At 38.2% G+C, this 13,720-nt stretch overlaps 1 protein-coding gene across 1 annotated transcript in view; it reads left to right on the forward strand.

Moving 5' to 3' along the window:
* The window catches only part of MAP2K7 (mitogen-activated protein kinase kinase 7), a 39,689-nt gene continuing 25,969 nt past the window's right edge, over positions 1–13,720 (forward strand). Inside the window, 3 exon segments of the mRNA XM_032209507.1 lie at positions 1–110; positions 112–175; positions 7,223–7,270. Coding sequence (XP_032065398.1) covers positions 51–110; positions 112–175; positions 7,223–7,270 — 172 coding nt within the window. The 5' untranslated portion in view covers positions 1–50.

Genomic DNA, 13,720 nt, shown 5'->3' on the forward strand with positions numbered 1-13,720 from the left:
TTTGTGCATTCTGGCTGCGCGGCGGCGGCTCCGGGGGAGGGGGGGGGAAGATGGCAGCGTCCTCGTTGGAGCAGAAGCTGTCCCGCTTGGAGGCCAAGCTGAAACAGGAAGAACCGGGAAGCCCGCCGGCACATCGACCTCAACCTGGAGATCAGTCCGGCCCGGGCTCGGCCTAGTAAGGGAGGGGAAAGAGGGGCCCTGCTTGGCTATGGCCGGCCCAGCTTGGAAATGAACGGGTTGCGGGGGGTGGGTGGGGAAGGAGATGCCGCCAAGAGGGTGCGGGAGGGACGGACAGAAGGGAAGAGCTGAAGCCCCAGGCCTGTTTCCCTGAGCCTGGAAGGAAGGAAGGAAGGAAGGAAGCTGGGAAAAGGGAAGCCCAGGAACTGCGCCTCGAGTTGGGAAGGAAAATAAGGAAAAGAGTGGAAGGGGAAGGAGGAGTTGGTAGGAAGAGATGCGTAGGGTGAGTGGAAGCCCCTAAGGTGGGCATGTCCTGGATTAGTGGGGTCCTTGAAGCCCAATGTCAGAGTTGTTCACAGTAACCCTAAATACGAGGTATAAGGTAACAGGACTGGCTGAAGGGGGTATCAGCATGGACACATCCACCAAGTTGTTTAGTGGGTGTTGCCAAAGCCGTATTTGCAATATACAAGCTAAATGGGACACCTTGGGTGGTTTATGGTTATCTCACTGGAGAAGAGCTAATGCTGGGAAAGATTGAGGGCAAAAAGAAGGGGGGATGACAAAGAATGAGGTGGCTGCATGGAGTCACTGAAGCAGTAGGGCCTGAGCTTAAATTGACTCCAGAGGATGGTTAGAGGACAGGAAGACATGGAGGAACGTGGGTCCATGTGGTTGTGATGGGTTGGACATGCTTCGCAACTAACAACAACATGGTTGTCTAATTGGTTGTCTATAGTTGGTGAACACACGGATACAGGCTGCGTTCACAATCTGTAAAACATCAGTTGGGGCAAAGGAGAACCTAGAGATGTGCAGATGAATGGATGATGATGATGATGATGATGATTTAAAAAGGACTTTGAAAGAATCACACTAAGGCTGAACGGTCTTTTAATGTAGAGGAATGAAAGCACTGGACTGAGAATGCTTTCAAAGCTCAATTGTGTGCTTAAAAATATTTAGAGTGTCTCTGCAAGATTGGTGCCTGTGTATGTCTGAAAAGAGTGATATCCAAGTTCCAGGCTAAATATAGGATGTTTTGTATTACTTGCTTACAAGTAACAAGTCAGTTAAAGCCTTAGCTCTTATACTGCGTACTCACAAACCTTGGATATTGTTTTCCTCAAAATTTCATGTTGGTTTGGTTCTGAGTTGAAATGGTGATTCGTTGCATCACAGAAAATAGATGAGTTTATTAAGTAGGATAAACATTTTGATTGAATCCAGACAGTAATCAGATTAAGTATGATATCCAGGGCTTGTTCATTTAAGTTAAAACTGAAAGGTTGTTTCATATACATTCAGATTTATCTGTATTTTTATTCATTTCCAATGGCTGGACATTCTCCATTTCTTTTTGACATATTGTCCTTTCCTTGCCTAATTCTTTGTGGGCAATGCTGTTAAATATAGTATCCACACACCTGCTAATGATAGAACTGACTCAGAATATTAGAAGAATTATACACAATTACATGACTGCTCTACAGTATTTGTGTTTGGCCAGCCAGCCCAGATGCCTACAGAAAGGCCTATAAACTCTAAATTGCTTTTCTACTTTTTCATGTTGCATTTAAACATGTCCATCATGTTCTGTTTCTGATTTGAAAAGCTTCAGATCTTATAAGATTGGTTACAAATCCCTAATATGTTTGAAGTGGGCCAAAATGGCTTAACAATGGCAAATTACACAGTGCCATGTTCAGTTTTGAGGCTCATTTGAGGTAAATCCACCTAAAACCTGTTCAGAGAGAACAGGAGAATTGAGTATACAGAGAACTGAGATGGAATTGAGTATCCTGAGAGCAGAAGTGGTGAAACTGATTCAGTAGGTAAACTAAAATCACAGGTTTTTCTTCATTAGCCATACTGAGGATCCTATGAGAAAGATGATGGTTGGACCAATCTTGTGTGGAAGGATACTATGTTCATACAGTTTGTTGTGCAAATAAAATCTATCTATATATGTGACTGCCATATGAATGGCAGTTACATGAAATATATATCCATGGCTATCCCACATACCTAAGCAAATCCCATAGGAATCTTGGAATAGGAATTTTGCTCTTAGATATCAATTTTAGTTCCAGATTGACCTAATGCTTAGTTATTCCTGTTTAGGTTTGCTTCTGACATTCTAGAATCTTGTATGATTATCATTTGTGATAGCTTGTGTTGATAGGTGTCTTCAACAATGCCCTAATAATACTTCCAAAATTGGAACAGAGAAGCAAATTATGGCTCCTCTTCTACTGTGAGTTGTATTATAATTGTATTGTAATATAATGTAACATAGCTAATGGTATTATGAATAGCTTGGTCTCCTACCAGGCTAAAAGATTAGGTGATCTTCTTCTTTGCCCATTGCTGCACTAATATTTAACATGTTTCCCTGAGATGGAGCTTCAAAATCATTCTGATCAGCAGGGGCTCTGTGGGTTATTATTGGAATGATGGCAATTACAGTGCGTTCAAAAAGTATTCAGACCCCCTTCGTTTTTGTCAGTTTTGTTATGCTACAGCCTGATTCTATACTTGTTGAATTTAATTTTGTTCCTCATTAATCTACACTCAATACCCAATAATGAAAACATAATTTTAGAAATGTTTATACATTTATTAAAAACAAATAAACAGATATATCACATTGGTATACGTAAGTATTCAGATCTTTGCAATAACACATGAAATTTAGTTTGGTGCCTCCCATTTCTCTTGATCATTGCTCATATGTTTCTATACCTTGATAGGAGTCAATATGTGGTAAATTGATTGGGCATGATTTGGAAAGGCACACATCTCTCTATAGAAAGCCTCACAGCTGACAATGCATATTTTAGCAGAGAGAAAGCCATGAGGTCAAAGGAACTGCCTGCAAAACTCAAGAGATAGGATTATGCAAGGCACAGCTGTGGAGAAAGCTACAATAAAATTTTGGCTGCATTGAAGTTCCTAAGAGCACAATGGCATCCATAATTATTAAATGGATAAAGTTTGGCACAACCAAGACTCTTCCAAGAGCTGGTCGCCCAGTCAAACTGAGCAATTGAGAGAAGGGCCTTAGTAAGAAGGTGACCAAGAACCCAGTGGTTATTTTGACTGAGCTCCAGCGCTCCTGTGTGGAGATGGGACAGAGTTCCAGAAGGACAGCCACCACTGCAGCCTTCCACTGATCTGGGCTTTATGGCAGAGTGGCTGGACTGTAGCCTCTCTCCTCAGTGCAAAACACATGAAAGTCTGCTTGGTGTTTGCAAAAAAACACGTGAAGGATTCTCAGACAGTGAGGAACAAGATTTCTCTGGTATGATGAACTAAGATTGAACTTTTTGGCCTCAATTCTAAACATCATGTCTGGAGGAAACCAGGCACCATTCATCACCTACCCAATACCATCCCAACAGTGAAGCATGATGGTGGTAGCATCATGCTATAGGAGTGTATTTCAGCAGCAGGGACTGGGATATTGGTCAGGGTTGAGAAAAAGCTGAATAGAACAAAGTACAGGGATATCCTCAATGAAAACCTGTTCCACAACACTCAGGACCTCAGTGAGCCAAATGTTCACTTTCCAACATGACAACGATCCTAAGCACACAGCCAAGATAACACAGGAGTGGATTAGAGACAACTCTGTGAATGTCCTAGAGTGGCCCAACCAGAGCCCTGACTTGAACCTTACTGAACATCTCTGGAGTGATCTCAAAATGGCTGTCCATTGACAGTTGCCATCCGACCTGGCTGAGCTTGAGAGGATTTGCAAGGACGACTGGCAGAAAATCTCCCAATCCAGGTGTGCAAATTTTTGTGTCATACCCAAAAAAGTCTTGAGGCTGTAATTGCTGTCAACAGTATTTCAACAGAGTACTGAGTGAAGGATCTGAATATTTATGCCAATGTGATATTTCAGTTTTTTTTTCTTTCTAATAAATTTACAGACATTTCTAAAATTCTGTTTTCACTCAGTCATTATGGGATACTGAGTGTAGATTAATGAGAAAAAAATGAATTTCAATAACTGTAGAATCAGGCTGTAGCATAACAAAATGGACAAAAGTAAAGGGGTTTGAATACTTTCTGAATGCATTGTGTACAAAAAAGGATGGGACAAACTTTTTGCTTAGGTTGGGCAGCTTAAGGATGGGTATAGGAGCAGGAAATATCTGGGAACAACTCACATTTCTACTTTTAAAGTCCAAAGTTCATATTTCCAAAATGATTGAAAATGGAGCTACTGAGATTCAAGGACAAAATTTTAGGTTATTTTTTAAGGCCAGCAGCTCAGATATTTCTTATTTTTGACAAGAGACCCCCCAAAAACATAAAAAAGTCAAATTTCTGAACAAAATTCTAGTGGCCCAGCCTCTGGGTGCAGAAGATTACATGTGGATTATCCAGCCTATATAATTAATTCACTGAAAACCTAGAGATGGAAGAAGCCTTGTAGAATATAAGCAATAATAGATGCACCTAGGTTTTCTCAAATAAAATAGGACAAGAAGTATCTTACTTATGTTTGTTTATTAGATTTATAGTTTGAATTATTTCCATAGGGTTGCATTGACTTACACAGGGATTTTATTTCATTTTACCCCCACAAATCTGTGAAGGAGTTATTTATGAGAGAATGATTGGCTGAAAGTCACCCAAGGAATTTTTACTATTAAAATTGGTCTGGAACCTGGGTTTCCTTAGCCCTACTCCATTATCTTTTGAAGTGAGAACAGACTTTATTGACAAATAATATTTATGAGGTGTTTCATATTGAAGATACTAACTAGAACTGTGTATGCATTTCTGCCACATCATTTTATGGTATCGTATGGCATCTACTTCACATGCTTTGAAGCACATTTTCAATTTCAGTCTGAAGTAATTCATTTCCCTAATAACTACAGATAGTTAGAGAAATATGAACATCCTAGTTTGAAATTTCTTTGGAGTAATGGTTCTCAGTATGTAAAATAAACTGGATTCGTTGGGAATTTTCTTTCTTCTGGTTTTAGTTCTGTCAGACTTGTTTGTTTAGATCTGCAAAAGCAAAATGAAGCCATTATTTACTTGATGCATTTTCCTTGATTCTTTAGTTTTCAGTAGAGAATGTTGCATTCCGAATTTTGTTTATTATTTGTTGTCAGTCACGCACTGTATTTGTAAATGTGGATGATACTGCTACTCCTTTTAAAATCTGGTAATAAATTGCTTGTATCGTGTTTTCCTGAAAAAAACTGTTTCCCCGAAAATAAGATGGTCTTATTTTCTTTTGACCCCCGAAATAAGCGCTTGACATTATTTTTGGGGAGGCTCATTATTATTCTTATTATTTTTGAGGAGGTTCAGGAGACAGTGTGGTCACCTCATGGCTGCTGCTGTATTGCAATATTTTTGGGGAGGGCTTATTTTCGGGGGAGGGCTTATTTGTGTGCATGCGCCCAAAAGCCCGATTGGGCTTATTATCTGGCGTGGTCTTATTTTTGGTGAAACAGGGTATTACCTACCCCCAAAATAAGCACCAGCCTGTTTTATATGCACGTGCCTAATATAAGCCCTCCCGCAAAAGTAAGTTGGATGTGTCCAGCATAGGAGGCAGCCAGTGCATGTGGGCCAACGCTGTCTGACAGCAGCCACAGCCCGCGCAGCACAGGTGAGTTGAGTACCTGTGCAAGCAGCAGGCAGAGGTGTGTGTGGAGGGGAAGCAGGCAATTGGAACGCACTGCACGGGCAGCAGGAAAGCCAAGAGGTGGTGGACAGGAGCAGTGGCTGGCTGGGGAAGCTCGTCTTTGCATGGCAATAGCAGCTGCAGACCGAGACAGGTTGGGGGGAGGCAGATGATCCAGATGCACTGTGGGAAAGCTAAATGGCAGTGGGCTGGAGCATCAGGCAGCCATGGGAGGCTCATCTTCAAGCAGCAACACTGGCAGCAGGCAGATACAGAGATGCGGGTGGGAGGCAGGCCATCTAGCCACTCAGGCCTTGGGAAAGCCAAGTGGCAGTGGGCCGGAGCAGCGGCCAGCCGTGGGAGGATCATTTTGCACAGTGATACTGGTAGCAGGCAAAGGCATGGGAGGGAGGCAGGCGATCTGGACACATAGGCCATGGGAAAGCTGAGCGGTGGTGGGATGGAGTGACAGGCAGCTGCAGGAGGCTCATCTTCGTGTCTCTTAGTTTGCCTGGAGCCCACATTGTGCACCAGGAGTGCTTGCCTTCTGCTCTACGCCTTCCAATTTTTGCGCCGACTAAGGAACTGGCAGGCTGCTGCTGCTGCTGATACCGGAAGTCCCTGTGCACTTGCCAGCTCTTGTGGGGCGCTGGGGGCGGGGGCTCCCATCTGGGCTGATCACCCTGAAATCATGTTTCCTCAAAAATAAACCCGAATGATTTCGAATATACAGATCTATAAGAGAATGATTAAAGAAACTTTTGAACCAGCAATGTGAGAGGCTTATCACTAATTACAGGAAGCATTTCATTGAATCCAAGGAAGTGATTACTTTTTCATTGTTTGATTCATGATTTGTGAAATTTATGAAACAAAAACAAAATGTTAGTGTTATTTGTAGCTCACTCCATCCTCCTTTACATAGCAGTAGGAGCATAAGAAGCCCAGGTAATATTTTGAAGAAAAGAGGTGCAAAAATCCAGAAGGGCATAAGTATTTTTTTCATATCCTAGTGAAGTGGTAGAACATGTTGTTGATGAAGTTCTAATAAATAGGTTCTGTCTGGGAAGGAAATAAGACCATTAAAGGAATGTTACTGTGTTACTGTGTAGGGAGCCAAAATCCACAGAGCTTAATGGAACAGTATTCATAAATACCATGAAGAAATTGATCCTGCACGTGTTTGATTAAATTGTAGGGCAAGATTCTTCCCTTGTTTGATACATCTCATTTTCATCTTTCTGTCCCCTTTGTTGATTTCTCCCTACCTGAATTTCTTGAATTCCTTGTCCTGAAATTGATTTGAACATGAATTATTTTCATTTTGATGATTTGACTGTTTCTGTTGTGATTTATCGTGTTTTTTTCTTCCTTTTCCCAATCCAGTTATTGTGATCACTCTAAGCCCTGCTCCCGCTCCATCCCAACGTGCAGGTACCAGAACTTTTTATCATCGCAGCTTGGATTTCTTGCATCATTTATCTAATGCTTCTTTCAACTGCATAGAATTGCCACTTTTCTGCTTCTGTTCCAAATGTGTGTCTGATCCTGCTTCTTTCCCACTGTGGTATTTTTCCTTTACTACCTTTTATCTAGCCCTAACATCATCCTGACTGGCTAGACAAAGTGATGCATCAAGCCATGCATGAAAACGTGTTTGATTGTCCACAGCTGCATTTAGTTGCTTAGCACCTTCCTTTACTGATTATGTCAAAGCAATTTATGAAAACAGGTAATATTTAAATTATGTGCATTTTGGATATGTCTTACCAACCTTCTTTCTTAATCCTTGCCAAATGTCTCTGATGGAAAACAGCAGAAATACAGATACAGTGTATGTTAATATTTGGGGTAGAAAAAGCCACTACCTCTAGGAAAACTAAGTAAGACTTTTCTAGTGTAAGTGCAATTGTCTCAAAGGGAGAACATAGTAGCAAACTGCCATTGCTGCTGAGTTTGCTTAAGGGCAGAAAATCAAGATTGTATTTTTAATTAACCACAACTCTAGCCAAGATTTAAAATCGGAGCAGAGTACGCCAACCTTGGAACTTGGCAGAATATAAATTGCTTTAAGATTTCTAGGACAAGTTGAAGAAATCTGAGCTGAACAGTAGGCAGCATCTATAGCAATATATGAATAAGTTGTGCTTTTGGTATTGCCATTTGCATTATCTTTGAAGGACTTTCTTTCTCACAACCTGTGGCAACAACTACTACTAGTTTCCCAGATTGATTCCTGTCCAAATATTCCTTGATCCCAAACATTTTGCTCTGAGAGACCCAAGAATTTTGATAACACTCTTTGGACTTGCCTTCCCCAGTCCAATGCTTTCCAGGTGGTTCTGAATTCAAGTCTCAGGTTAAGAATTATGAAATTTGCAGTCTAATACATCTGGATAAAGATAGAAGTTGGGATGGGAGGTTTTAAGTGGAAATGATCCTCGCTTAACAAAAACAACACCTCTAGAAATCAGGCATGCATGTAATGCTACCTGCACAAACAATATTTCAGAATTTCAAAAGATGAAACTATTTTATTGGCAAAGAACTTTTTAAAAGAGTTAATGAAACTGAAGATTTCATGCCGTACTTACATAACTACAGCAGAAATTAGTAGTTGTCCTGAAGCAGAAATTAAAATCCAGTTTTTATTCATAGGCTTTCTGTGGTTTTGTATGTTGGTAGAATGTTCTACACCAGGGGTGCCAAACTCGTGGCCTGTGGGCCACATGTGTCACACTGTTCATGCCCACCTCCAGTTTAGCGAAGGGAAAGACGCAATATGTTACTTGACGACAATGTGATGCTGCAAATTTGACACCTCTGTTCTACCAAAGAACAACCCTTATTTGTTTTGTTTTCAGATTGACATTGTACTTTTAACAATGTTACAGTTGTGGTACCTTTTATTGAAAGTCCTGAGTTTACTTGTTCCTGCATTCTCTTATGTCTAAAGGACATGCTTTGGGAAATTACATTGTAATTGTTCAGCTATTCATCTTGATTCAACTAGTCTTGCCAAATATTCTCTTTGGTGTATGTAAAAGAACTTCTTCATTGTCTCCCTTGAGTTACTGTAGCTATGAATTGTGACTTAATTACTGTAGTTTTTCCTACCTGAAATGTAGCAGTCTTGCAGTGCTGAAAATACAGAAAGACTAGCATGTTTTGTCTTGGGGAAGCTTGCTTACTAATGCTTGGAAGCCCATCAGGCTGGGAATGTGTTTAAACAGATTATCATCCAGGCCGTCTCAATCTTTCTTTTCAGAAGCTCTTACTATGCCTTTTCTTTTTTGCTTTGCCAGCTGCTCTTTGCAGATATAATCCAGCAAATTTTAAAAACTCTTTGAATTGTAAAATAGATAATATATTAACTATTTTTCTGTAGGAGTATATTTTTAAAAAAGTATTAATGCAGAATAAGAAAAAAGGTAATATTCTTAAACACAATACAAAACTAGCCTTACATATTGATGTCATGGTGTACAATTACATTTTTAACATTTAAATAATATTATGTAACAGTAGGAAAAAATGGAATAATAAACATATAAATTAGTTTGCATAGTTCAAATTTCTTTGTTCAGATTAGTTTCCAAACAGGATTCCTGGTTGTAAAATTCTTTCCCAAATGTAAAAAGAGAGGTTCTAGAGTTCTCTACACCATTGAAAGAAAATGAGTGGCTTTCAAACTTTGTAATTTCAACTTTGTTTCATTACAAAAAAAAAATGTCATGCTCATTTCTTTTATCATCCTTTTTATTTCAAAGCCATTAATATATATGTGAGTGTGAAATGCATCTTTTAATCACCCCATCTCCAACAATTAGTTGAATCCAAATTCTTCCTACTTGTACAAGTTCACTGTCCATAAAGGATGGTTTTGTTGAATTGTATTTTTAAAGCCGTAGAAATGTGATATGAATGTATGTTCATGAACCAAACACTTTTGACCCTTTGACCCCCCTCTCTACATATATAAGTTTACATGTGCACTTGATTGGCTTAGAAACATTGTGGTTATCTAAAATAGATGTACTCAGGCGATTAAGTTCTGCCTAAGCCTAATTGTACTAGTTGAGCAGCTTATAGCAAGGTAGGTTCTTCTAACTTGAAGCTTCACCCCAGGTCAGGTAAAACCCAAATTCCTTGTTAGTTTCAGGTTTTGAACTCCTTTTATTTAATCATTATATTTTATTTATTGAAATACTTGATTTCCATTTTTTCCTAAATATGGGTGGGTGGAGAGACTTCATTAAAAAATACAACAACTTGTTATTGCAGAAATTTTTTGAAAATATAATGGCCTATTCTACACCCCCCCCCCCCCCAAGTAAAGGCAAAGAGTATCTTGTCAGTGAATTAATTTGCAAGCATATTGGTAGGGAAGGAAATCTTGCTTATACCACTAGGTGGAACTGGCAGAGTCACATTCATTTTATCTCAAGTATATTGCTAATCATTATCTTTACATTTGAACCTGGACTATCATATATAGGAAATCATACTTGAAATAGCATAGTTCTAAAAATTAGCCTTTCTTAATAGAGGATTGAATAGAGCAAACTGTATTTCCTATTTATAAAGGTATTAGGTTTTTGAGGCTTGATTGGATTACTTCTGCTTTGGATAAATACATCGTAATGAAACAGGTACAAGAAAACATTTCTTTGGATCCTTTTATTATTCTATGCCTACTTTTATAGAAATTCATTTGGGGCAAATTTGGCCAACTATGAAAAGTTAAACGGGATTACACCTAGTTAGCACTCAGATGGAAGATAATTGAGAAATGGTAGTAGGCTGCTGCACTTTATTGTCGAGAAAACTATATTGTGAGAAATGTGTAGTCTCACCAAGAGCTGAGTTTCATTCAAAGAAGGTTTTAAGTTTATTTATGCAGAATATTGTTACCTGAATACCAAAGGAATCAATAAGTACAATGATGAATAGCAATTTTTTGTGGATTAAAAATGTGCATTTTCTCTATTGCTGATACACATCAGTTGATGTCAGACATTTTTTTCAGTAGTCATTTTTTTAAAATACTGGTTCTTAAAAGTCTAAAATAAGATCTTGGTCCAAGCTGTTCTGGTGGTACCGCCAATATTCTGATGGTATTGCCAATGCTGTAAATTAGTAATGGAATAAAGATAGTTCTTAACTTATGACCATAATTCGAATTGGTAAGTTCATTGTTAAAACAGTGTGGTTGGTAAGTGAAGTATCATGTGACTGCATCAAATTTTACGATCTTTTTTTGCCATGGTTGTTAAGCAAATCATCAGGCTTGTTAATTGAGATACCACCTACAGTTGCAACAGTTTGTGACCTTCTCTACTGGCTTCTCCAATGACTTTGCTTGTTGGAAGCCGGTGATCACCTGATTACGGGACATTGCAACTGCTGTAAATGCAACCTGGTTACCAGCCACACCTGTATTAGGATCAAGTGACCATGGAGATGCTGTGATGATCATAAATGTGAGGACTGATTATAATTCACTTTTTCAGTGCTGTTGTAACTTCAAACAGTTGTTAACTTTTTCAGTGCTGTTGTAACTTCAAACAGTTGTTAACTTTTTCAGTGCTGTTGTAACTTCAAACAGTTGTTAAATGAATGGATGTAAGTTAAGGATTACCTGTATGGATTTTAGTTATCTGCAGACAAATATAACATTTTGATATAGAGTTATTGTTCTTTGAACTACAAAATGATACATTAAAATATTAATTGTCATACATCTTTTTATCTGTGACTACCGGTACTTTCATTTATTGTATCAAATAGCAATTGCTGATTGTTAATTGCATTCCATACATGCATTCCAAAAAAGAATAGGGCAGGAAAACTGTGGTATTAGTGTAAAGGAAGGAAGGCTACTTTTGCTTAGCAAAATTGCTTTTTAGAAATGTAAAGAGGCATAAATAGAAGGTTTGTTAGACCTCTGTCTGTAATGTTCTTCAGAAAGATCGTATTTGTAGTCTAGTCCTAGACTTGTGGCCACAGTTGAGACAGAACTTCTGTTGCTAAGTGATGTGTTCATTTAAATGACTTGTTCTGATTTTAGGAGATTTTTGCCATGGTGGTTAAGTGAATTGGCATGGTTGCTAAGTGAATTATGTGGTGGTTAAGCAAATCTGGCTTCCCCCATTGACTTTGCTTGTTGGAAATCCCTGGGAAGGTTAAAAAAATGACAATCATGTCATTTGACACTGCAGTTGTCTTAAGCACTTACTGGTTGGCAAGTACCCAAACTTTGATCATGTGACTATGGGATGTTGTGACAGTTGTAAGTGTAAGGATTAGTCATAACTTTTTTCAGTGTTTTGTAAATTTGAACAGTTGTTAAATAAATGGTTGTAAGTCAAGGACTACCTGTACACATTTTTGTTATCTGCAGTAAGTAGTTTGTTCCCATCTTTTAGGAGAACAGACAGAATTCGCATATAGGGAAGACAGCAGGAAAAGTACGGTGTTTTAGGAATTTTGGGATAAAAGTGAAGAAACAAGATGTAGTAGAGGTACAAACATTTATAAAGTTGTTTTGTTTTGTAATTTTGGCTGTTAACAGTCATTATCATTCAAATACGGGGCTACTTTTCATATTGCACCTTTATTCAGATGCTATTTGATTTTTGCTTAGAGAGACATTTAGATCATGACACTGACTAATTCTATAATTTTAAATAATCTATAACGGAGTCATAAGCTGTTTCCAAAATTATATTTGATAAATATATTAAAATATTTATCTAATTCAGCTCATTTAAATCCATACAAAAGTAATTGCAGAGTAAATTCCAAGTTCAACATCGTTCTAAGATACTGGATGTTTTCCATTTCTGTTTTTTTGTATAGTGATATCTTAAAATTTGTCATGTTTTATCAAGATTTTCAATAATAAAATGGCATTAGAAAGTGTGCCACCTGAAAGCATGCCCTGGGTCACAGGAGCAAATTCAGTGCAGTCATGAGTTATTGACCAATTTGCTTGAGGAATTCAACATTATACACTTCAGAGCATATTTTTCATGGAAGGGCCCGGCTTTTCTTGTTTTCTACTAGTAACCTATTTTCCCTGTAATACTCAGTGAACAATAAAATGTTTTATCTTTGCAGAAACCAACAAGGAAATGGAAAGTATACAACAATAATTAATTTATATTGTCCTGATTTTCAGAATTTCTTCATTTTTATCACTACATTTATAGTTCACTGTTCCTACAAAGGATAACAGCTGGTCCTTATAAAAATTATCCCATCACAGTGTCCTTGAAATGCAAATGTTGAGGGAAGTAACAGATCACAATTTTGGCTAGAGGTGAGAATAAAATTAAGCCTATGCTTAATATTTCCTGAAGCCTTATATTATTTTAAATAAATATTGATGGTAGGAATGAACTATGCAACAAACTGGCAAGAGGGAGAGGAATTTTTCAACTTATGATAAGAATAATTATCTCTACATAGGAATTCCTACAAACTCTAGGAAGGCAGATAATTCCGCAGCCTTCATCTCATTTTGAAAAGTTATCAATTTATATTCTCTTATGCAAGTGATTAGTCTTCTCTCTTCATCAGATGTGCTTTTTTAGAGCATTTAATTTTGTAGTCAGAGCTTGGTTCTGCAATGAAACACTATGATTGTAAGCTGCCCAGAGTTACCTTAAGGTAAGATGGGTGGCCAATAAATTTTATAAACCAACCAACCACCAAACAAATCTTAAGTACCAGGAAAGACCAGGTGAAAATCTTTGTCTCTAAATGTAGCAATAGGCACAGTTTGTGGAGCTTATTTTTATTTAATTCTAAATGTTCAGAAGTACTATGGATGCCAAGTATGCCAGTGGTAGTTGGTCATTGCAAGTTTATTTAGGTAAT

Source organism: Thamnophis elegans, chromosome 2, assembly GCF_009769535.1.
Source record: "Thamnophis elegans isolate rThaEle1 chromosome 2, rThaEle1.pri, whole genome shotgun sequence".
Taxonomy (NCBI): domain Eukaryota; kingdom Metazoa; phylum Chordata; class Lepidosauria; order Squamata; family Colubridae; genus Thamnophis; species Thamnophis elegans.